At 42.7% G+C, this 25,407-nt stretch overlaps 2 protein-coding genes across 3 annotated transcripts; one reads left to right on the top strand and one right to left on the bottom strand.

Annotated features, from left to right (window-relative positions):
* The first annotated feature begins 945 nt into the window (after positions 1–945).
* On the top strand, positions 946–23,093 carry bcl2l1 (BCL2 like 1). 2 transcript variants are annotated; one of them, XM_014145964.2, is made up of 3 exons: positions 946–1,161; positions 4,214–4,931; positions 20,279–23,093. In XM_014145964.2, the coding sequence occupies exons 2-3, from the start codon at positions 4,383–4,385 to the stop codon at positions 20,420–20,422; spliced, it is 693 nt and encodes a 230-aa protein (XP_014001439.1). In that variant the 5' UTR covers positions 946–1,161; positions 4,214–4,382; the 3' UTR covers positions 20,423–23,093. The 2 variants fall into 2 exon arrangements, with proteins under 2 accessions (XP_014001439.1, XP_014001438.1); XM_014145963.2 differs by lacking the exon at positions 946–1,161 and adding an exon at positions 1,763–2,048.
* Positions 23,094–23,389: 296 nt separating this feature from the next.
* LOC106572114 (cytochrome c oxidase subunit 4 isoform 2, mitochondrial) lies at positions 23,390–24,755 on the bottom strand. The gene is made up of 4 exons (XM_014145967.2): positions 24,653–24,755; positions 24,068–24,232; positions 23,858–23,989; positions 23,390–23,654 (listed from the first exon to the last, which is right to left on the bottom strand). Exons 1-4 carry the CDS (start codon positions 24,753–24,755, stop codon positions 23,521–23,523), a joined length of 534 nt encoding a protein of 177 aa, XP_014001442.1. The 3' UTR covers positions 23,390–23,520.
* Positions 24,756–25,407: the final 652 nt, after the last annotated feature.

Below are 25,407 nucleotides of genomic sequence, written 5' to 3'. Positions count from 1 at the left end.
GTTACCATGGAAATTCGTAACATCCTTTGTTTGGGGTTTAGCCACAGAAAAATTAACAAAATCTAACCTGGTATAGCTACAGTCAATGTTCTGGTACAATTAAATCTGTATGTTTCATTTACTTCTGTAAAGACTCAAACGTTTATTGAGAAAGAGATGTGTATTCATTTTCATCATGTAAACCCTAGTATGTTTGGAACCAGTGAGTTCTCTTTTGATTATGAAAATGTTAGGTCGAAGAGGGTTGACCCTCTTTTGGTAGGGTGCTAGCTAACGTTAACTTCTTAAACTCTCTATAGCTCGCCAGCTGGCTAGTTTATTCCACACAGGCAGCTTTTCATGGAGTTGGATGAAGTAGGAGTCATTCAATGTCTGTGAGCGGAACAGCTATCTAGTAATGTCAGCTTTAGCCAGCTAACCTAGCAAATACTTTTTACAGTAATGTTAGTTAACAAAAAAATTGAAAGCAAGCTTGCCAGAACAGCAGATCCGATCCCCTTGCTTACAGCAGCACTAGGGTCAGACAGTCTTCCTCTGAATGACAAAACGGTTAAAATCTAGTACAATCTTCTCGGTGTAACAGTAGGGATAATTTGGCATACAGTGCATTTTTCATCCCTGGATTGAGGTACGTTTTCCAAGCCATCTCTCACATCAGTTCGGTGGTGTCTTAAAGGCGATGTCTGCCTTGACCGTGCAGCATTTAAGATGATATAGCATCTGCACAAGTCAGGGCATTCATAATTCTTGCGCTTCACAGAACAGAGATGTTGTGAAGGAAGTGAGTTTGTGTTTATACAGAACCTCCTGCCCCCATCTACCATCACGACAATGCAGAGCTGTACTGGAACCCTCCACATTGTTACAGAATTTGGGTGATGCAGTATGGTGCTCAATTTTGCCTCTGCATGCCTCAGGAGGCTCTGCAAGTGCTTCACACCCATACAGCGCCTCCAACCACATTTTCTGATCAAGCATAACTTGGCTCTTAGTCTACATGTGAAGCCTGTCAGACCCTAGTGCAGTTGTAAGCAAGCGGGTCGGATCTGCTGGTTAGCTAGCCAGTCAGTCTGCGAGTGCTCCTCTTGCTCCAGCGGAAATGTCGGATATGATCCTATTTGCTGATGTTTGGATTTCGTGCCAACAATTCAAGTTTCTACAGTAAGCGTTTCGTATTGGTTAGCTAATCAGGTTGAATGTGCGGCTTTTAGTAGCTAACGTTACCTCCAAGCTAGCTAATTGTATGAGACAATGTTTACGTCAGCTAAAGAACCACTGCTAGCTAGCCATTCTCATAAAATTAAATGGGAAAGACGTTAGCTAGCTAGTCAGAGGAAATATGACATTGTTACAAGCTTAGCTAAGCGAGCTAAACAAGCTAGCTACATTTCCTTCGGTCTTATGCAAAGAAATTGTGAATTTAGACCAGTTTCAGTAGCCAAAATAGACATTTCAGGTGCAAGTCACAAGCCCAAGATAGTCATACAAGATGACTGGCGACGAATTATAGCACGGACATTTAAAAAAATATTAGGTTAAATCGGCCTCGGCATATTGCAAATGTAGCCAACTACCTTTTATGTTAAAATTGTAAAAACCATAGCCGATGTTACCCAACAAGACATATTGCTGTGGGTGGGTGCAGTGGTTAAAGGTCTCCGACATAAGTGTTGATTGGTGGGAAATGGGGATTGGCTGCGTTTACACAATTCTGATCTTTAAACCACTAATTGTTTGTTTGACCAATCACATCAGATATTTTCACAAAATGTATTTTTCACAGATCAGATTGTTCAAAAGACCAATTAGTGAGGGAAAAAAAGATCAGAATTGAGCTACCTGTTTAAACGCAGCCTTAGTTACGTATTGGATTGAGAAGTCTGGGCGCACACACACGAGAGCAGGGGATTCACGACAGATAGATACTCATACCACATCGAAATAGTTCATTTCCCTTCTCGGATTTTGACAGCAGGACTGGTACAATAGGATTTTTTAAAGCAGCTCAGTGAAGTGTTGCCGTTGAAGATATTCCATTTTTGGTGTAGGTAGGTAAAATAACAATGTCCGTTGTAGACCGTCTTGAATCCCCTGTTTATAACTAGCTACGTGATAATAACATTAGCTTGTTCTTCGCTAAGTAAGACACAAATCAATGGCCACTTTGATGAAACCTCAATACAAACGAATTACTGTATTATGTTTTGATAAAGTTGGAAGGTTACTGTCAGTCTCTAATTTTTCAGTATTATTTGCCCTCAAAATTATATGGACGGGCTGTCATTTTATTTGATAAAAGTTACATTAAACGCTCCATGGAATTCTGAGAATTTAGCAACACGTGCTGGTTAGCGGTGGCTTATGTAAAGTTAGTACGCTCAATAGTACAGCCAATGCAACAAAGTAACCTACTAACTAGTAATTTCTAGTGTTCTTATTTTCGATTTAGTCATCTTTGCTTGGAGTTCCCACTTATAAAATAGACACTTAACGCTCCAGCCGTACTAGATAGTGACATTTTGGACTATTATTACAATTAGAAAAGGTAAGGTGGGTGAGAGTGTATGAGGAAGGTAGATGCACCTCGTTTCTCCCACGTGCTGTTTTGTGAAGGGTTATAACAACAGGGGTCCTTACTATCCGGGATCCTTGTGGTGTCACTACTCTATTGACATGACATTTTAAAATGGTTAAGGTTTTATGGTTAAAGGTTAGGGTTCAGGACCAACAGTGGTCTTACAAGACACGAATGCGCAAAGTAATGAAGAAATAGGGTATCTACAAACGGGGTTGGTTAGGTTACATTATACATGTAATCTGTTCCAGTCACTAGTTAGTTACCTGTCCCAAAATGATCAGTAATGTAATTTTGATATTACCCAAACCCGGTCAAATAATCGTATTGCTTTCAGTTACTTTTGCATTACTTTCCAGGCATTTTTCTGGATAAAAAATGGGTTTAGTTGGTGAATGTGGCAGCCCATTCGGGCTGGATTTTAGAGGCCCCCATTTTGGCGGTGTAGAGACATTTCTTTGTGTTTAAGACCATTTCCTGCAATTCAACAAATTTGGCCATGGAGCTGAGAGAGAATTTAAGTTTAAAACTAATTTTCTGCAATTCTATTCATTTTGGCTTGGCTAATGCTGTTTTTATTTTTTGCAACAAAAAAAATAACAAAACCATTGTTTTGGGAATTTCCAATTCTCCCTGACTGTCCAGTTTTTTTATTTTGGTAATTGTTAGTTCTCAAAGATTATATTATAAAAAATATATAGATAGGTCCATTTTATTTTTTTCTACATACTTTATATCAGGTTGTAGTCATTACAAGTTCGCACTTTCCATCTTGAAAATTACATTTTGGATTTAGGTGTTTATTGGCAGAAAAATCCCTGCTTTACCCATAAGAGGCATTAGAAGAAAACAAAAAGGATCCATTGAATGCATTTGGTGTGTCATCATAGTGGTCTCTGACTTGTGGTCAGATTCACTCAGGTGGAACAAACTTGAACTTGCACCTTTTATTCAGTGCTGAATTTAATGTAATTGAGAAAACAGAAAGGTGTCAGGTTTTTTTCTCGCACACATCTTTTCTGAATTTTAAAGTGATCCAAGACGTAATCTAGTTTTTCTGAAGTATCTTTTATCTGAATACAGTAGTTTTGCTGGTAATGTAGCTGTTTAATTTGTTTGTAATTAGGTTATATGGAACTGATTACATGTAATTGGTTATTCTCGAACCCTGTCAACAAAAATGTTTTTGTAATTGTTTTTGTTCTTAGTTTGGGGTTTACTTGTGAAAATAAGTTAATCACTGTTAATACTTATCTGACTACAGGTTACTAAGTAACATTAGGTTAACTGTTATGTGTTCATACTATATATATGTTTATCTAATACTGGCTATTCTTGCAAATTAGAATGTGTATTAACCTACATGGTAAAATAAAGGTAAATAAAGTCTGTAGGAAGTCAGAGCACCATGCCCTGTCACGACTGTTCCAAAGCCATGGGGAAAAGGGAGGTTGTCTGTGGGGGCAGGCAGGTAATGACAAACATTGCCATCTGTTTCATCCCCAATTAAAGCGATGCACTTTGACCCCACCTGTCGAGGTCTAAATTTGCCCACAGCAGCTCCCCTCCTCCCCAACCCACCTATGCTTATTGTATTGAATTATGTTCATTATGATCTCTATTGTTCTCTTACCACAGGGTCTGAGCCATTGCACCAGCCTTGTTTTTTGTCTTCAAGACATCCATTTTCTGAATACAAAGAATGACACCGATTTGAAAAAAATACAGAGGCCTGATCTGAAGGGGTGTGTCATTAGCAAGTAAAACTAAGACCCGGGGGCAAAGAAGAAACCCAAGGAAACAAATTATGACTTACAACAACAGAGAACTGGTGGTATACTATATTACCTATAAACTATCACAGAGAGACTACCCCTTCAACCACATTGGGCTCACAGAAGCTCCCAGTCGGACTGAGGGGGGACAGGCGGAAGGGGGGGCGGCAGTCACGACACACCCCAACGGCGCAGCGAACGGGACGAGTCCTGGGACTCCACCGCGACAGTCTCCCCCCTCGTCCCCTCAGCGGACAATGGGCCTGGACGCAGTGAAAGAGGCATTGCGGGACTCTGCCAACGAGTTTGAGCTGCGTTATGCCAGAGCGTTCAGTGACCTGTCCTCCCAGCTGCACATCACGCCGGCCACAGCCTACCAGAGCTTCGAGAACGTGATGGATGAGGTTTTCCGTGACGGTGTGAACTGGGGACGTGTGGTGGGCCTGTTTGCCTTCGGAGGGGCCCTCTGTGTAGAGTGTGTGGAGAAGGAGATGAGCCCACTAGTGGGACGGATTGCAGACTGGATGACTGTCTACCTGGACAACCACATCCAACCCTGGATCCAGAGCCAAGGAGGATGGGTGAGTCATGACTGAAAGATGTGTTTTGGGGAAAGGGCAGGGGTTAATTTTAGCTCGTTTTTTGAAGCATCAGTTCCAGAGGTCGTTGATAACATTATCAGATTGTGCACGTTAGCACCCGTTGTCTCTGTGTGTTGCATCATGTCAGTTTGTGTGAGCTGTGTGTATCTGGTGCCTGACCTCTGATATGAGAGGCTAATTTGTCAGCCAAGGAGAACCCAAGGAGAAAGAACCAGAGAGAAGATGGAGATGTTTCCCTCTGGTTAGCTGGGCATTGATCAGCTTCTTTGAGTTTTCAGCTGAATCGAAGTGAGCTCTTATGGCTGAGATCGAAGTCTTCATGGGTGGGATGAAGTATAGGCTTAGGCTAGGCTTTACAGATCGCCCTTTGTTTTCCCCTGGTTGTTTTTCACTTTCTCCTCTGTTCTGAGCCATCTGCCTGCAGATGAAAGCAGTGTTTTCTCTTGGGTCAGCTGAGAGAGGGGTTGTCCTGTTCCTGGTGGGTGGGTGGGTGTGTTATGGGATGGAAGGAGGACACTGTTAAGGTCTGCTCTTTCTCTTTGTGTGGGCTGACATTTGATTGAGTGTGGAATGGGAAGGGGATGTTGGAACAGTCTCAAACGATGGGTCTTATGAAAACTAGCATTTGATTGGGTACATTGTGTGGGTAGGGGCCATCAGATTGGATGGCGTGTCTTCTGTTGCTTGCAGAGCTGAAATTGATTTTAAATCATTTTAAAACAGGCAGATGACTGACACAGCTCTGCATCTGTCATATTCTGCCATCACACCCAGAAGCACCAGAATAAATGCCTCAAACCACTAGACGCTTTTAAAGTGAATAGTAACTCATCACTTTCAAGGTCTCTATTTAAACAAAGTCCAGGCTGTGTTAATGTTTGTGCAATTAATGCTGATAAAACACCCAAGCACATGTCCCTTCCTACACCTGAGCTCTCTCCCCGAAGCACCTTAATGAATCTGAACATTGTTCTTGATGTCATCAGGTGTTGAATGTTGCTGAAGGCATGAATGGCAAGAATATTGAATGGAATAGTGTGTTCAGTCAAGCAGATTCAGTCAAGTAGTTTAGTTTCACTTCTCCTTGTGGTGTTGGAATAGCACCTCGGTCAGATGTAATTTCCTCAAAGTGTGTAGTTTGGTAGACACACACACGCATCCCAAATTCAGTTTGTTTTGCCTTCAAGCCATACAATACTAAGTGATCACAACATGCATTCCTCGGACCCATACTCCTATGCACACACATTAACATACTGTTTATCTTCATGTTATGTGTGTATCTCGCTTATACCGGGACAGTCCCAATTCATCATTCCATACTGGTCACAAAATGCACACAACTCTGAAGTAGCTGAGAGAGATTTGAATTTGTCTGTTCTCTTCATGACATAGAAACCAGCTAACACTTGCCTCTCTGAGTAGCACCTGGGACATCCCCGCACTACTGGGGGGGGGAGGGGGGAAAAAAACCTATATTTCCCGATAACAAATGCCCACTCGTTTACTTATTTCTATCTAACTCTCTTATGTGGTTTTCTTTTGTCACACTAACCTGTTGAACCACCTACACATTCTCTTTGTTCCTGTCCTCAGGAACAAAGACACACACACACACACACACACACACACACACACACACACACACACACACACACACACACACACAGCCGTAAGCAGCTGTAGGATGTATAGAGAAGCTATTACCTGATTGTGTCGTAAGAGAGAGCGGCTAGTCCAGGGGTACTCCAATACTATTTGAGAAGGTCGATTACCACAAATGTCCCTGCTGACTCCCATTTTTTATTTGTGTAAGATAAGGGAACTAAGAGGAAAGAGGGTTTTGAAACTGAATGGAAGGAGTCAGTAGATTGAGAAATAAGGACAGGGAGTGAGGTGGAATCCTCATTGAGTGAAAGGGAAACGTGTTAAGCCTTAGACACACCAAGGATACTGACTGCAGAGAGGTACTTAGAACCTCTGCCCGGAGTGTCGGCAGTCAACTTTTTGTTCTTCAGATAGCACAGATCGTATGCCAATCAGCCTCGTTAAAATCCTCCAGACCACAAGTTGGCAGTAGCTTAAGAGATGTTTAGCTGGTGCCTGCTGTAGATGGCTAACTTTGGCGAACTAGCAAGCTGCGCTAATGTTGTTGCTAGTTAGAATTTCTAGTAATCCCATATTGATACTAGCCAAATGGCCACCACTAGATTACTAGTGTAGCTAGCAACATAATTAAATCACAATGGATTTGTTTTTGAATGAAGCAGCTGCCTGTTTCGCTGCCGAGAGTCAGTGGAACAGCTAGCGATGTTCTAACTGGCAAATGTCGACGCAAACGTTAGAGGTATTCAGATACTTTGTTTTAGTTCGAACAATTCTGATGAAAAGCAGGTGGATTACACTGGGGAAAATGCTCTCGTTCTTACTTGTCACTCCTGTCGGCTCCCCCACGTGGAGGTTTGTGCGCTCTGATTAGCTCAGTTGCGTTATCGGCCACTGACGAGAAGGGCGATTCAACAAGTAGAAACCGCAAGCTCGGCGGAACGCAGCAGGTATATCTTTTGTTCTAGCAAGAGAACATCAAAAGCTGGGACCAAGAGACTGAAAAACAGCTTCTATCTCAAGGCCATCAGAGTGCTAAATAGCCATCACTAGCACATTAGAGGCTGCTGCCCCATATACATAGACTTGAAATCACTGGTCACTTCAATAACAGAACAATAGTCACTTTAATAATGTTACATATTTTGCAGTAATCATCTCATATGTATAATGTATTCTATTCTACTGTATCTTAGTCTATGCCGCTCTGACATTTCTCGTCCATATATTTATATATTCTTCATTCCTTTACTTGAGATTGTGTGTATTGTTAGATATTACTTGTTAGATATTACGGCACTATTGGAGCTAGAAACACAAGCATTTCGCTACACCCGCAGTAACATCTGCTAAACACATGTATGTAATGTAGCCTACTGCTATATGGCCTGTACAGGAGGGATGGAGAAGTGGTGGGGTAGGCAGGCAATGGAGGGAGGGAAGTGCGGGTTGTAGGGAGAGAGAATGCCAGAGGGGGTTTGGGTTATTACCAATTATGGGTGAATAGTATCTGGATGTGCTCGGTAAATGCTTTTGTTCTGACTGCGCTAGAGTAGCACACCCCCCTGCAGGTACACCTGAAAGACAGGCCCCCCATATAGCAAATGAACATGTTCTTTTTTTTTATTACAGGAAATATATTTTGACAATGTGTAGATTAGCTCTAAAATGTATCTGACTCATGGCAAAATGTGTAAAATAGCACAAGATTATCTATACAACTGCACATTTTTCTCTCTGCCCCAAGGATTCAATAACGGAAAAAAATTGTTTGGAGGGGGGCTATGCTCGGACCTTGCTCTGGCAGACTAATGTAGTAATTGATAACTCATTTGGAATGTCAGTGGGAGAGAGCAGCTCTGAGAATGATAGTTGGGACTGGGAAGAGGGGGAGGACGCAAATAGAGAAACTATTCAATTTCCTGCGTTTATCCTTTGTCTCTGAGGTCTTCATGAGTCTCCTGTGAAAGTCTTGTTCTACCGTTTGTTTACCAATCCGACCATCCATCCATCCATTTCTCCTAATTTCTTTCGATCCGTTTGACTTGATCACCAATCACGGCTGACGGTATCCTCCCCCACCTCTCCCCTGACAGGTGAAGCCTCTTATAACCCCCTCCCACCTTCGCATCCCTGGTCACCATTTGCGTTTTCGTGTGTACATTTCATAATATAACTTGTGTTTAGTATGTTGTCTCTGAATTAAAATAAAGTTTGCGTGAATGTGTTAGCTTTTTGTGCTGTACTTTGCATTATGAGAAGGAATAGCACCATGTAGACCATTCACCTGCCCACCTTTAACAAAGGACCTCTGGCTGCACACACACGTACCCCCCACACACGCCCACAAACGACCACACACACGCACCCCCACAAACCACACACACACGCACACCACACGACCACGTACCCCCACACACACACGTACCACACACACACGACACACACATACCCCCACACACACACGCACTGTAATGCGGTTTGCTATCTGCTGTGCCCAGCTGTCCCTACAGGTAAAGTGCTGCTATGTAAACGCATAGTGACAGTCATTGTCATCGATAGATTGTAGATGATCTGGACGTTGTCTGTCTGTTTCTCTGACCTACACAGTGCACAGAATACTCAAAGCCTTGTTTGCAGTTCTTCAATGGTAACAGTGTTGTGTGCTCAAAAACAACAACCCCCATTATGTTTTATGTTGAGTATAAATTGTTTACTTGTGTTCAGTCTTCCATCCATGTATTTTTTTGTGTGTTGATGTTCAGTGTGAGTGATGGTGTCAGTGACTGAGTGACAATGGCAGTAAACAGATGGTGTGATTCCGTCTCCCTCAGCCTTGTTACAAAACCATCAGTCTAAGGCAGTAGGTTTGATGCTGAGGGGAGAAGAAGAGACTGGGCCAATCCATTGCACTGGGATTGTAGGGGGAGCGGATGGGGGGGCTCTGCTCAACTCACCTTCAAGGAAGGTTGGTTGCTCCACTCCTCCGGGGTTGGACGGGGATCCAGCCACCATGACCTGTACGCTACAGGCTGGATGAGATTGCAGGATGCAGCCAGGGGACAAGACACTAGTCAGTGTCTAGGGATCCAGTGCATTCGGAAAGTATTCAGACCCCTTGACTTCATACACATTTTGTTACATTACAGCCTTTTTCTAAAATTTATTAAAACGTTTTTTCCCTTCATCAATCTACACACAATACCCAATAATGACAAAGCAAAGGCAGGTTTTTATAAGTGTGTGTGTGTGTAATAACTGATCACATTTACATAAGTCTTCAGACCTTTTACTCAGTACTTTATTGAAGCACCTTTGGCAGCGATTACAGCTTTGAGTATTCTTGGGTATGACGCTACAAGCTTAGCACACCCGTATTTGGGGAGTTTCTTCCATTCTTCTCTGTAGATCCTCTCAAGCTCTCAGGTTGGATGGGGAGCGTTGCTGCACAGCTATTTTCAGGTCTCCAGAGATTTTCGATGGGGTTCAAGTCCGGGCTCTGGCTGGGCCACTCAAGGACATTCAGAGACTTGTCCCAAAGCCACTCCTGTGTTGTTTTGGCTGTGTGCTTTGTTGTCCTGTTGGAAGGTGAATCTTCACCCCGGTCTGAGGTCCTGAGCAGGTTTTCATCAAGGATATCTCTGTACTTTGCTCCATTCATCTTTTCCTCAACCCTGACTAGTCTCCCTGTCACTGGAAAAACATCCCCATAACATGATGCTGCCACCACCATGCTTCACCGTAGGGATGGTGCCAGGTTTCCTCCAGATGTGACACTTGGCATTCAGGCCAAAGATTTCAATCTTGGTTTCATCATACCAGAGAATCTTGTTTCTCATGGTCTGAGAGTCGTTAGGTACCTTTTGGCAAATTCCAATGTCATGTGCCTTTTTTTTTACTGAGAAGTGGCTTTGGTCTGGCCACTCTACCATAAAGGCCTGATTGGTGGAGTGCTGCAAAGATGGTTGACCTTCTGGAAGGTTCTCCCATCTCCACAGAGGAATTCTGGAGCTCTGTCAGAGTGACCATCAGGTTCTAGGTCACCTCCCTGACCACGGCCCTTCTCCCCCGGTTGCTCAGTTTGACCGGGCGGCCAGCTCTAGGTAGAGTCTTGGTGGTTCCAAACTTCTTCTGTTTAAGAGTGATGGAGGCCACTGTGTTCTTGGAGATCTTCAATGTTGCAGAAATGTTTTTGGTACCCTTCCCCAGATCTGTGTCTCGGAGCTCTAGGGACAATTCCTTCGACCTCATGGCTTGGTTTTTACTCTGACATGCACTGTCAACTGTGGGACCTTTATATAGACAGGTATGTGCCTTTACAAATCATGTCCAATCAATTGAATTTACCACAAGTGGACTCCAAGTTGTAGAAACCTCTGAAGGATCATCAATGGAAACAGGATGCACCTGAGCTCAATTTCGAGTCTCATGGCAAAGGGACTGAATACTTAAGTTATTTCTGTTTTTATTTTGAACTAATTTGCAAATATTTCTAAACCTGTCTTTACTTTGTCATTATGGGGTATTGTGTGTAGATTGATGAGAAGAAAAACATATATTTTAGCACAAGGCTGTAATGTAATAATGTGGAAAATGTCAAAGGGTCTGAATACTTTCCGTGTAGATGGTTGTGTTGACAACAGTGGATCTCTGGTCTGACTTCGTATGTGTTAGTTTGTGTCTGCGTAATGAGGTCTTGCCCAATGGTGCCGTCCATTTAGCGGCAACTCCCCTCGCTTTACAGTGTCTTTTAGAAAGTGTTCACACCCCTTGACTTTTTCCACATTTTGTTCCAGCCTGAATTTAAAATGTATAACTTTTTTTTTTTTTTTTTGGCGCAACTACCTCCACACCTCCATTTAGAGCGAAAAGGAGAACACCATGTTCTTGAGAATCTCCCCTTTCCGTAGTGGGGTCATACTAGTTTGTAGCCCAAACGGTTTGAATGCTACAGACAGAAGTTGGCACATCGGCGGTACCAACTTCTGATGCGACCTGTGACACTTTTGGGGGTCGTAGACCAAATGGAACACACCATCATGTTTGTGAGCGTCTCATCTTTCCATAGAGTGGTTATATTAGATTGTAGCCCCAAATGTTTGGACGCTACCATTTAAAAAAAAATATATAATATCATGGTCTGACAAACACCGCTGTAGCTCGGCCACCTTCCTGATGCGGAAGGCCGACATCGGCGTATGCAGTGGATTTGAGATGCAGCCCATGCAAAAAAAGAAATAAAATCTAGCTAAAACTGATGCATTTTATGGTGATAGTGGTCGCTGCATCATGTTATGGGTATGCTTGTTTGTAATTGCGATGGTCTGGAGAGTTTTTCAGGATAAATAAACTGAATAGAGCTAAGCACAGGCAAAATCTTAGATAACCTGGTTCAGTATGATTTCTGGGAGATTAATTCACCTGTCAGCAGGACAATAACCTAAAACACAAGGCCAAATCTACACTGGGGTTGCTTAACAAGACAACATTGAATCTTCTGGAGTGGCTGAGTTAGATTTTCAAAAAGATTTAAGTAAAAGCTATGGCAAGACCTGAAAATGGTTGTCTAGCAATGATCAACAACCAATTTTGAAATAGCTGGAAGAATTTTGAAAAGAATAATGAGCAAATGTTGCACAATCCAGGTGTGGAAAGCTCCTAGAGACTTACCCAGAAAGACTCACAGCTGTAACCGCTGCCAAAGGTGCTTCTACAAAGTATTGACTCCGGGTGTGAATACTTATGTAAATAAGATTTCTGTATTTCATTTTCAATACATTTGCCAAACTTTCTAAAAACATTATTTCACTTTGTCTATGGGTATTGTAGAAATCAATTTTGAATTCAGGCTGTACCACAACAAAATGTGGAATAAGTCAAGGGGTAGAAGTACTTTCTGGTGGCACTGTATAGCCTCTATCAGCCAGCGATGTGGAAGCCTGACCTGCAGCACTACTGGCTCACTTGGTGTACTTCAACGCAGCTTGCCATCCAACTTAGCATCACCACACTGAGCAATGAGCCATCACTGTGCTCTATATATGGCTGCATGCGTCTGATTCTGCACGGAGCTCCAGACATCCAGCTGTGCTGATCTGGCTCAGTCTGTGTGCAGCAGGGTGGTGGTGGCTAGGTCTTCTGCAGTCGGCAGGCGGAGTCTGGGGCATCATGTAACCTACTGTACAACCGTCACGCTAATAGGGCTACAGGCAGCAGATGCATTACTGTTGCTACTGCTGGGCCCTGGAGACATACAGCCAGGACTGTTTGAGCAGCGTTAGTTAGCTACCTGAGATGGGGCCACAATGACTCAGCGACACCATGAATGTCTGCTGTGTGTTAGTTGTATAGAACTAGAGCAGCAGCAGTCTGTTTTTTGGTGCACTCTTGGTGGAAAAATTGGGCCTGCTTGGCTGCTGCTCTCTCTGCTCCAGTTCTGAGCAGGCTTAGTGTGGAAAATCAGGTCATGAGCAATTCTTTTCCCCCCTCCCTCATTCTCACTCTTTCCCTCATTTTCTCCCTTTCTCTGCCTCTCTCTGTCCCTCTGAATATCTGCCTCTTGCTGTTTCTCTTATTTACTGCTTTATTCGACTCTATAGGCTACATCTAACCCCTCTCTTTAGCATGTTCTTCTCTCGCTCTGTCTTCTCATAACTCATATCAGATTATGGGATTAGTGTGGTAGATGTGATGTATGAAACTGACAGATGGTGATAATGGTGCCCAGGAAATATGACAGAATCTGATGGCACTGTAATGACGATAAAGCTGACTATAATCATAATGATCATTACCAACCAGTCGCATAACAAGGTAATAACAACAAAGCCATATTGTAGAATGTTTTCTTTTTTTCTTTCCGTTCCTGCCCTTATTGCACCCCTCACTATCTCATTAATCTCTTCCTCTGGCATACATTATCATGTTCTCTTCTCCCTCTCTTTTTCTCTCTTTCAGACAGATGGTAGGTCTTTGCCGCTTTTTGTAAGGGGTGTTAGTGGGGGCGAGTGTTTTTTGGGGGTTCAAGTTTATGTGGTGCTGCTGGTGACATTTCTCTGTGTGGCGGCTGTGGTCCCTTTTTTTCCTAGACTGTACACAGTGCAGTGGTGACAGAATGGGGCTGCGCTGCTGGTGAGACCCAGTGAGAAGGGGAACAGATTGGTGTCTGAGCCTGAATGTCCTGACTCATTAATCTCGTCTTTAATTCATGGATTCACCTCCGGATGGATCAGCAGGGACACATATACAAAAACCCATTCGAAGACGAGAAAGGGGTCAGACCCTCAATGCCAGCTCCGTCATGTATAGAACCTACAGTAACTGTTACAGCCACCTGGGATGTCACCATAGGACCTCATCTGGGTTCAAGTTCCTTGATCCCTATTTACCTCCTTACCAGACCACATCCTAGCTAATGTATTGTTGTCTCTAACTTCACCCTTGCGTGGGTGTTTTAATTAAAGGGGCATGAATGGCAGTGTTGCTTAGTGTGGACTCTTGTGTTTAATCAGACACCAGTCTTTATAGCTAGATGGTGTTCTCCTTGAGCAGGCAAAGTTAAAGGCAGAACAGAACCTACCCCCGGGGACTTGCCTGGTTTATTAACCCATCCCCTCCCCCACACTGCAGTGCCCCATGGTTTGGCACAAAGCCCGACTCTCACACTCTCTGGAGGATGACTGTCTGCCAGTCCTCATAGCTAATTATGATGATCTGCCGACAGGCATGGTGAGTTGTTTTCTGAGGGTGGGAGCAGTGCCTCAACTCTAGTCTAGTTTCGCCCTGTATGCTTCAATGCAGCATCACATGATGGCAGATAAAGGGTCAAACTGTGATCATTATGAGCATATTCAGTTCACCATATTTGGCCAGCAGCAAGATGTCCTGAAACGCCACGGTTACTCAAAAAAGAACAACTCTGACGATGTGGAATTGTACTTTTGCACCAGAAGCACAACATGTCCTGTGTGTTGCAATAAGCAGGAAGAGTTGCTTTGGACTAGACTATAGCTGGTCTAGTGACAGCTTGTTCTTTACACTGTCATCCTCTCATGTTAAAATCCCCCCTCAGCTCTTGATTGTAACCAGCACCCTGTCTACGGTCACACAACTGGGTCAGAGAGAGAGACTTAGTTCGTTATGACTCAGCAAAGGTCAGAGGAAATTCAAAACATGTCCAAGACATGTCCTTCTTATGAGGTGATGTACTCATTACTCAAGTACTGGATTCAATTCAGATCTCCAGTCCAATCACTGAAGAATGCAGCATTTGACAGGACATCCGGCCAGTGTGACCAATAGGTTTTGCAACCCTCCATTGTCTTTCTTTGGGCTGGTTTAAAGCGGATTCTGGCTTTTTTTTTTCTATTTAGAGGCCTCTCGGTGCTCAGGGCCATGCCAGCATTCTGGAGTTCACAGAAGTAGTTGAACATTCTGGATTACTTTCTGCATTTGAATGGAACGTTCCCCTTTAGCATTGTTTTAATTCTTTAGCAACCATGTCCTGCTGCCGTTTTTCCCTTTTGCTTGCCAGACTGAAGCTTCTATTGAAAGAGACCTGACCAGATCAGCTGCTGCTGAGTTGGTTGAGAGGCTCTGGCCAATTCAGCCTCTCTGGGGAATTAAGGGCTCTATTATGGAGAGAAACACTTCGGTTTTGAAGTTTAGACTCCAAATATTGCTTCAGTCTCTAAAGTAACCAATTTCATTAAAACAGTTGAAGTATTCTGACTAATCTAGTGCACAGTTTCACCATGGAGACATGGTTACAGGTCATGATGGTGGTGCAACAGTGAAGTAACCCATTACAAACTCAGGGGCCGGTGTTGATTGCCTTAATGTTCTGTCCTCTCAGGAATCTAGTCTTGGGCAATCTATCAGATCCGAGCACACCGATCAGCTGCTCTCTGGTAACCATGGCAACATTCAAATGAAATCTTGTTTTTACTCTGTCCCACAAACCCTTCTCTTTCCCCCTTCCCTCTTCCACCTTTTTCTTTCTTCATCTAACGGTTGAAAAACACCGAGAGAACCTGAGGTTGGAAAACACCTTAGAATGGCTGCTGCTTAGCACATAGCATCTCTGGGGAACAGGTGCTGCTTAGCACCTAACATCTCTGGGGAACAGGTGGAAAAGTCTTTATGGAGAGAGCGAGCAAGTTTAGGCTTAGCTACCTTGCAGTAGTGACTGAGACCGAACCAGTCAAAGACGTACACATAAATATTAATGTGTCAGTGTGATTTACTGCCTGTAATTTAACATGTAGGCCTTTTCAAAACCCAGTTCACTAGGAAAGTGTGGTTATACAGTAGGCCTATATAGATTCAATCGTGTGTGTGTGTGTGTGTGTGTGTGTGTGTTATAGGCATGTCTGGGCAGGTACAATGTGCTTCAGAGATCTATAAGCACTGATGACTACAGGGTTGAGTATGTTGCTGCCATGATGGATCGCAGGAAGCAGAGTGGAGCTTAGAGATCTGAGTACTATTGCTCCATTGTGCAAGACAAACAAAGATACATATGAGCATAGATGGTATGGTTGAAAAATAGGGAGATGGTGACAAGTAGCTATTTGGCAGAGGTGAAGTGAAATGTAGTAAATTTCATGAAAACAATGACACATTGTCTCTGTACTCTAACATGCCTTATCGTAATCATGAACTGCAATCTTTATTCTCTACACCCACAACATTCCACCCATACCTCTTCAAGGAGTTCTCACAGGGAGCGATACTCTCCATGGCTTCACCTCTTGTGAAGTGCTGCTGGATCCTGTGCTAGTTACATGTTGACATGCCTACAGTAGCTTGGTTTGCCCCTGGTTGTTTTTTTAATTGAAGTGTTTCCACCGGAATCAATTAGTCAAGTGTGCGGTGATGAATGTGAACACTGGGTGTAATTGACAGTATTCATGGGAGTATGTTTGTATCTGTAGCCCTGCAGTATTGTCTGTCTGGCAGTGCTAGCTGAAGGTCCTCAAGACTGGTCATTTTTTGCGTTTCGTTACCTCTCTGGCCCTGATAAAAATGATTCTCCGTCTCTATTGCTCTGTTATCTGCCCCCGCCATGTCACCGCCCCACTCTTTTTCTCAGAAACGGCCTCTCCTAAGAAATCAATCTCTCCGTTCTTCAGAAGCCCTTTACCAGACGCACACACATGCGTGCAGTATAGTAGACGCTCTTATCTAGAGCACCTTACAGGAGCAAGTAGGGTTAAGTGCCATGCTCAAGGGCACATCGACAGATTTTTTTTTTCTTCACCTAGTCGACTCGGGTATTCGAACCAGCGACCTTTTGCATACTGGCCCAACACTCTTAATCGCTAGGCTACCTGCCACCACACATGTATACACACCAACATAGCCGTCTTGGCGTTGTCCTGCTGTTTCTGTGCTTCCCTCTTCCCATATTCCGTTGTTAAGTTTTCTGTATTGTTGAAGTCAGCAGGGAGGAGGAGTGATGATGTATCACCCTGTTAGAGCGGAAGGAAGCGGGGTGTCAGACGCACACCACACGTCTTTAATCAAATCAGCATGTTTGGAATGTCTCCAATGATTCTGTCTTATTTGAGGCTGTGTCTGATTGGGCTCTTCTGAGTCCCCATATGCATGTTCAGTTATGTCAACTATTTGGCTTATATAGTAATCAGTTTTGTTTCAGAATATTTATTTATTTATTTTACTGCCCAGTCAAGACTGTCCACTATTCACTGCACTAAAGCACCCACCCCAGCCAGCCATAACATCAGTGCCAGACAAGCGGATGAATCATCCAATGGGAGCTTGTTCCCTCTTGTGGCTGCAGCCAGAACTGCAGAATGTTATGTCAATGTTCTGGGTTGTTCTCGAATGAATTACTGGAAGGGGTGGGCTAAGGATGACACCATGGTGGTGAAATTGTCAACAAGGAAAGATATTCACTTGGGGGTTACTGCAGTTCAAATTAACGGCATGGGGAGGTTTTGTGATGGTGGAGGTGCTGGTGACATTTATATTTTTGTCTGTAGTATTGATGAAAATGTCAGAACACCCCCCCCTCATTACTATTGTAGCTTGGAGGTGTAGGGACACTTGTGGTTGTGAGGGGTGGGGATTGATTTTGTGTGTGGTTGTAACTTGTCTCAACAGACACATTAAGCATTGCCAACTAATTCTGGTTACTTTCTAATCCGATTTGGCTCTGATTTTAAGATTACTGCATATGATAAAGGGTGTAATTTCACCTAATTCTGTTGAGTTTAGGGAGGATCTCATGTCTAATGCTGTTGAAGTGTTGTGGTTGCAAGTTCACCTTCCTCATATAAAGCCTCTTATTTTGCTATAGGCCACCAAGTGCTAACAGTCAATATCTGGATGATGGTGTATATGATGTTAACATGACCTGAATATAGACTGGTTTTCATCAAGCTGTCCGCTCAAGTGGAAGCTTCTGACTGTAACCAGTGCCTGTAATCTGGTTCAGATTATTAATCAACCTACCAGGGTGTTTACAAACACTACAGGAACTATATCATCTACATGTATTGATCACATTTTTACTAATACTGTAGAACTTTTTACTAGTGCTGTATCCAGACCCAGTGGATGAAGTGACGATAATATAGTGGCTCTATTTAGAAAAGCCCAAGTTCCAAAGGCTGTGTCTCAAAATAGTGTATAAGAAATCATACAAGCCGTTTTGTAGTGACTCCAATGTTGAAGATGTAAAAAGGATTTGGTCTGATGTGTGTAATGAGAAGCTTTCAGACGCTGCACTTGATGCATTTACAATGTTTCTTCCAGTTATTGACATGCACCTATTAAAGCGACTCTCCGGTACTTTTGTAGTAGTTCTGGACATGGCACTAACGAGCCAGAAGTGGTCCCTGAAAATGGCATACTATGTCACATATGGGCACCATGTCATTGCGCTCTGTGTGCATCTTGCTAGCTGTCACTCAAATGGCGAGGGGCTGAAGCTCATTGACTAGAACTCGAGTTCCTAGGGAGCTGGCCCAGAGTATTTATTACACATTGACACATCCAGCCTAGAGTTGGAGGTTAAAAGATACTTGGTATTGGCCAAAGTTCCAGAGCATGTCTTTAAAACCTCTTAAGGATCCTCCCCTCTTTAAACATTTTCGCCTAAAATGTCATACCCAAATCTAACTGCCTGTAGCTCAGGCCCTGAAACAAGGATATGCATATTCTTGGTACCATTTGAAAGGAAACACTTTGAAGTCTGTGGAAATGTGAAAGGAATATAGGAGAATATAACACAATAGATCTAGTAAAAGATGATGCAAAGAAAAAAAAAAAACTTTTAGAATTGTTTTTTATGTACCATCAATGAAATGCAAGAGCAAGGCCATAATATCGTTCCAGCCCATGTGCAATTTAGATTTTTGCCACAAGATGGCAGCAGTGTATGTGCAGAGTTTTAGACTGAACCATTGCATTTCTGTTCAAAATGTTGTATCAAGACTGTCCAAATTTGTTTATTCTTAACTTTTCATGTTCAACATTGTGCACTGTAATAGCTACTGTAAATTGGACAGTGCAGTTAGATTAAGAAGAATTTAAGGTTTCTGCTAATATCAGATATGTCTATATCCTGGGAAATGTTCTTGTTACTTACAACCTCATGCTAATCGCATTAGCCTACGTTAGCTCAAACGTCCCGTGGACGGGACACCGATCCCAAAGAAGTTTTAAGAAACTGACTGTTAAGGCTCCATGGACGTGAGCCATCATATTCATGCATGAAAGATCTTGGTCCGTCAATAATGAGAAGCCATCTCTTATTGACGACTCAAATGGAAAGCTACTGAAGATGGTAGTAGACTACATTGCCACTCCTCTTTGTCATATCTTTAATCTGAGCCTGGAGAAAAATGGTGGTTCTCAGACAATCAGATTGCTGCCGGATCCTAGCAAAAAAAATAAATTGATAATTTGACCAGATCCAATGCTTCAGTGCAACCTTTGATCTTATTGATAATAATCTGTTATTGGAAAAACAGATGTGTTATGGCTTTACATCCTCTGCATTATAATGGGTTGAGCGCTATCTGTCCAATAGAACAGAGCGTTTTCTGCTTCTCTAATGTAAAATATATCAAGTGTGGTAATCCACAAGGCAGCGGTCTTGGCCCTTTACTGTTCTATTTTTACTAATGATCTACCACAAACTTTAAACGAAATTTGACGAACTGACTTGTTGGGAAGGTGGCATCCTATGACTGTGCCACGTTGAAAGTCACAGCTCTTCTGTAAGGCCATTCTACTGTCAATGTTTGTCTATGGAGATTGCATGGCTGTATGCTCAATTGTATACACCTGTCAGCAACAGGTGTGACTGAAATGGCAGAATCCACTAATTTGAAGGGTTGTCCGCATACTTTTTATTTTTGTATGTATACTTACCCCACCGGACTTGCCACCAGGGGACTCTTCACAGTCCCCAAATCCAGAATGAATTCAAGGCCACCCACAGTATTGTATTGAGCCATGATCACATGGAACCCATCTCAAATTACTCAAGCAAAACAAATAAAACAGCACAACGCCTCTACCCTATCTGACCTAGTTAAGGTAAATGTAGTAATGTAAGTCTGTTTTTAAATGTGAAGTATTTTTGTCTAATGTATTTTTTGTTATGCGTCGGACCTGCTGTCGCCATTGGCTGTTGGGGATCTAAAACTCTTAAACGCTAACTCCCTCTCTCTCTCTCTTGTCTCCAGGACCGGTTTGCAGAAATCTTTGGGAAGGACGCTGCAGCTGAGAGCAGGAAGTCTCAGGAGAACTTTAAGAAGTGGTTGCTGGCGGGGATGACGCTGGTTACAGGAGTCATCGTAGGGTCACTCATTGCTCAGAAACGCCTGTGAGAACGACAAGCACAGACGCCATCTTGTAGGGGGCGAAAATGAAGGAACTTTTTTTACTTTCGTATTTCTCCTTTTATTTGCCAAGAAAGGACACGTTTACGGTTTAACTTTACATCCCACAATGCACTGAGGTCTCTCTGACAAACTGTTGAGATTAAAGAGAGAGTGATGGTCACTATAATGTTACCCTCATCAAACACCTCCCTGCAACACAAGAAAATGGAGATGGATAGAACTGTCTTGGACCAAATGTTCCTCAGTTTCCTTTTTACTCTTGCCTGTATCTTCTCCAATTGCTGTATTCATTTGATTTTACAAATTGACTTTGATTTTGCATGATGTGCTCCATCTATAGGCAAGTCTGTGCTGATGGGGCTAGTAAATTCCATCTGAGTTTTCTTGTTGATGGTCTCTAACCCCCACCAGTATGATGGTTGCCATATGGACAGACAGAAGGAAAAACTTGCCACCTGTAAAAGAAGGGGGGGAAATGGCACTGAAAATCAACATCTGTCCACCTCAGTGTAGTTTTGACATGTCTGCTTTGTAGATGCAGTGCGCTCCAAACAACCTAGCCAAAAGACAGCCAAAATCACACTCAGTAGCTCAATATATTAATTGTAAATGTATATATATTTTTTTCATCTCCAAGTTGTAAGTGGTTAAGTGTAACAAGTGATTGAGACAGTTTTCGATCTTGACTCTAGTACACCACGTCAGGCGCATTGACCTGAAATGAGTGAGGTGATACAATTTTTCCGTGTGTGTTCATTGGTTTGTGTTATTTTTTTTTAAACCATTAAAACCCACGTGATAATTTCCTGTCCTGATGCTGGTAAATGCGTACCTGACACACACACTGCCCTGGCTAGACAGAAAACACAAGGTGCACAACAAACTAAGAGCCAGGGATGAAGAGGAGTATTCTAGCAGCTGTTGGTACAAAGGCTGTTTTCTTTTTATAATGGAGAAAAGGATTGTTCAGTATTTACGACTTGCAACACAGCCTAATGATGATTTGTCTCGCTAATAAGATAGCTGAGTGACGCAGAAACTTTTATTTAGTGGGTTAACAGATCCGTTAGACTTCTAACGTGCATATAGCTCTTGAGACATGAGGAACTGTTGGCAGGCAAGCTTCAGGGTGGGACCCATTCAACCTGCCACCTCTGTCTCCGTGCCTTTGTGTGGAAACAAAGTGGCACATTCATTTCTGTTCTCCCTGTCACGGCAGCTGAGGGCGTGCGTCACTCAACACAGGCCCACCTGCTGTTCAGAGCACATCTCCTGTCAAACCTAGTCGACAGAGACGGAGGAAAACCATTCCTTAGTTTCCAAACATCTTTAATTTAAACACTGTCAGTCAGGAGGGTGTTTGTCATCTGGCGATTTTTATGGTGTCACGCTCCTGAGCTGACAGGAGAGAGGCGAGATGGGTGCAACCCATCTACTCACATTCTAACCTATCTCTGATTCAGGGAACGGAGCCCTAGGGACATAGGGGGTCCTCTTGTGTAGCAGGTACAGTTGTAAACACAGTCCACACTTACATCAGCCAGAGGCTCCTGTTTGCAGCCGTTTCCTGTTTCAAAGCTGGATTGATGCTCTCACACTTGCAGTGTTTTTTTTTTCCCCACACATTTTTATTTGAAAAGTGTAGCAGAGCTATGTTTGGACTGAAGGCATAACTTTTTTTCCTATGCTGTATTTTATGTCAAAGCCCTGAGTATGGTTTATTCAGCCTGTGTTTTCTATGCATTTCCTGCAAACTATTGGTGACATAACAGATTTAAAAGTACATGTCACATTTGTCTGCTTTTCTCTGTTGGCAATGAATAACTTTGGTTTCATTAGGAAACATTTCTGACTGCCAATAACCTCTTATATCAGAGACAAGGTTTTCACTTTACCTATGACTAAATGCTACATTTAGATAAATATTCACCAACTGATCATAAAACACTATTTCATCACATATCTGATTTGATACATTCCAATACAGTATATATTTTTCTAGTTTGTGCCCCACAAAAAGCTGCTTGCAGGCTTTTCTGCAATGTTACCTTTTATGTGAAGAAGTTCCCTCCACCTATGAGATTGTGTGCATGCGTGGAATGGACTCTGGCAAATGTTTGCAGGAGGTACAAGAAGGAATTTAAAGCGCATTGACACAACTATATATACTAGTTATTTAAAACAATGATTTAGAATAGTATCATAGCTTAGTAACATATTTAAGAAAGTTACTGAAATGTTATTTAAGATATTTAGGGGCAAGTTTAGTGTCCCTTCAAAATGGCCACGTCAAGCAGCCTAATTTATTTTTTCCCAATCATTTTCAGTTCTGAATTGGGGCTGTGTTTAAATGTATCCTTTGTATTTGTGTTTTAACTGCTGAAATAGTTATTTCCCCATTTGATAGCTTAAAGCAGGGGTATCAAGCTCATTCCATGGAGGGTAAAGTAGCTGCAGGTTTTTCCTTTCAATTATGCGCCAGGTGTGGAGAGCTCATTAATTAGTGACAAGGGAAGAGCACAGACACTCAGCCTTCTGGAATTAGTGTGATACTTATGGCTTAAAGGAGTTAACATGTTCAATGGTCTGTCATACAATTTCAATGTAATGTGTAGATTACATGAAACCAATAAAGACCCATCTGGAACATGAAGAACACTGAATTTTTATTTCTACTGAACTAAGATTCTTTGCAATTTTAACTGATTTTAGGGAAGGAGAACAGAGGCACAAGAGTCTGTTTAGACACACTGACCATTTGAGTAGAAATTCCTCTAAAGAGTTTCACAGCAAGGGGATAAAACACAAGGCTGTGTTTTTCTTTTAGGGTCCTGACATATTCACTTAAGGACAAACCAGACACACAACCACTAAAGCAGAAATTAGGTTGAGGACAAGCAGCCCATAATATTATACAGTTATTTTCTCAGAGGGAGAGAAGGAAACAACCAGTTTAGTTATTTATTACTTAAACAGTAAGAGAATGGATTCAGCTGGATGAATTGCAGTTATGGTGGCTGAACAGAGGCTCAAGGTGTCAAGTCGAACCATTCTTCCTTCCAGCAGGGGTCTAGTCCCTTCCTTTACTTCCATTGTTTGTTCTTGTAGTCCCACTGGGCAGAGAAGCCCTCAATTGGGTTTACCCGCATATCCAGCATCCTCTGGATCTGCTTAGCCTGCCACTCCTCACCAAAGGTATGAGGTTGGGGTGGGTACACTGTGGGACACACAAAAGAGAAAGAGAACAGCACGTTTAAGGATGGAACAATCACCCAGCCATGTGATAATGGCTTGAGGAAGTTTAGCAATCAACCTTGAGAAATGCAGTTTCATCAAAATAGTTTAGACATGGCATAAGGTTGAAGGAATGAGGCATCTGGAGAGCATGCTCCAAATGTTAAAATACCCTTTAAGTCTTACTATAGTGGCACTGCCAAAAGACCACCAGACCAGTGATGCCAAAGACTATGAACATCCCACCAATCACAGTCTTCCACTCATGGGACGGCCTCTTCATCTCAGGATAGGTATGGTTGAACTTCAGCCTGTACACTGGGATACAGAAGGAGAAATATTAAGAATGGCAGGATTAAAGGCTGTGAAATGAGAAGGAATGAGAGAGGGGCTTACAGGCGATTTTCTCCTCCTTGGACAGTGCAGTCCAGGGACCCTTCTCCTTCTGTTTCAGGCTCTTATCTGTAGAGTCCAGGACGTCCTTCCATGGTCTGTCTGGCAGAGGGGTGTCCAGACGATCCCAGTACATTGGCTGTGACATGTCCAAGTTGTCGGAGACCTCTACAGTACAGGAGATGGGACACATCGTTGATAGAAAGTATGTGCAGGAGAGTTTGCGGTAAGGACCTCAGGTATTTGTGCTTGTAGCACCATTCACTACTTGTAAGTCAACACCACCATCTGCTGATAATAAATGCAATGGCACAGCAGGCCATGCTATTTCAAATGTACCTAGCTTGAATAAAAGGGTCTACACAAAACCAGGGCTCTCCAACCCTAATCTAGCACACCTGATTCTAATAATTAGCAGGTTGATAAGCTGAATCAGGTTAGTTACAACTGGGGTTGGAGTGAAAATATACACCAGGGTAGCTCTCCCGGAACTGGTTTGGAGAGACCTGAACTAGGCTGTGTAGGGACTTAAAACATTTGAAAAAAATATTAAATCAATTATGCCTGCAGTTCAACGTCAATGATTACCCTGGTGGTCATGGCTTGACATCCTCGCGCCACTGTTTGTCAGTGCCAAAACTGCTCGCCTGGAAAGCAAGCACCCCACACATCCTTTTGTCAGGTGAAGCATCTGAAAGACAGGTGAGGAAGAGACAGAACAATATTAATCCAATAAAATGTCTCCACATAACTGATCAGTACAAAAGTGACCAGGTATTTTAACAATAACCCAGACCTTCCCTCTCTGCGCAATGCTGTAAAAACAAAGGTTAAGATGAAATGGCCTAGTTTCTTTACGGACTTCTAAGACTAATTTGCAATCACAGAACAAGTCAAATCCATGGGCTAACTGGCTACTGAAGTTGCAGCCCACAAGCTCACCTTCAGAAAGTGATTAAGAATTTCTTCTGACACCTGTTTATAGGCTATGCACTGATTGACTAATCACTCTCACCTGTGCAAGGCTAACCCTTCTCAAATCAATTAAAATCAAATGTTATCGGTCACATACACATATTTAGCAAACGTTATTGTGGGTTTCATGACTCCAACGGTAGATGTTGGGATCTGTCAGTGTGTGAGAGAATGGCGGAAGCGGATACTGACTTTGAATTTGATGGCACTAGCAAAGATGACAATGAGGGTGCTGAAAATACTGGATGGACTACAGTCGCTAAAGCATGGATAACGAGAGCTAAAATCACAGTTAAAACGCTGTCTAGTTAGCATACTCCTCATGTCGCAACTACTTAACAGTTTTGTAGTAGGAGTGCAGTTTGAGG

This window comes from Salmo salar, chromosome ssa15 (assembly GCF_905237065.1).
Source record: "Salmo salar chromosome ssa15, Ssal_v3.1, whole genome shotgun sequence".
Lineage (NCBI taxonomy): Eukaryota > Metazoa > Chordata > Actinopteri > Salmoniformes > Salmonidae > Salmo > Salmo salar.
This window is presented reverse-complemented; position numbering and strand designations above follow the sequence as displayed.

What these genes read in the sequence shown, in the direction of transcription:
- LOC106572114 (XM_014145967.2), bottom strand. Translation starts at nt 24,755, where the DNA reads ATGCTTCACCTGACAAAAGGATGTGTGGGGTGCTTGCTTTCCAGGCGA. An exon ending in CAAGGAGGAGAAAATCGCCT is followed by an intron (nt 23,990 to 24,067) that starts GTAAGCCCCTCT and finishes TCTGTATCCCAG; the next exon opens with TGTACAGGCTGAAGTTCAAC. An exon ending in CTTTTGGCAGTGCCACTATA is followed by an intron (nt 23,655 to 23,857) that starts GTAAGACTTAAA and finishes TGTGTCCCACAG; the next exon opens with TGTACCCACCCCAACCTCAT.
- bcl2l1 (XM_014145964.2), top strand. Translation starts at nt 4,383, where the DNA reads ATGACTTACAACAACAGAGAACTGGTGGTATACTATATTACCTATAAA. An exon ending in TCCAGAGCCAAGGAGGATGG is followed by an intron (nt 4,932 to 20,278) that starts GTGAGTCATGAC and finishes TCTTGTCTCCAG; the next exon opens with GACCGGTTTGCAGAAATCTT.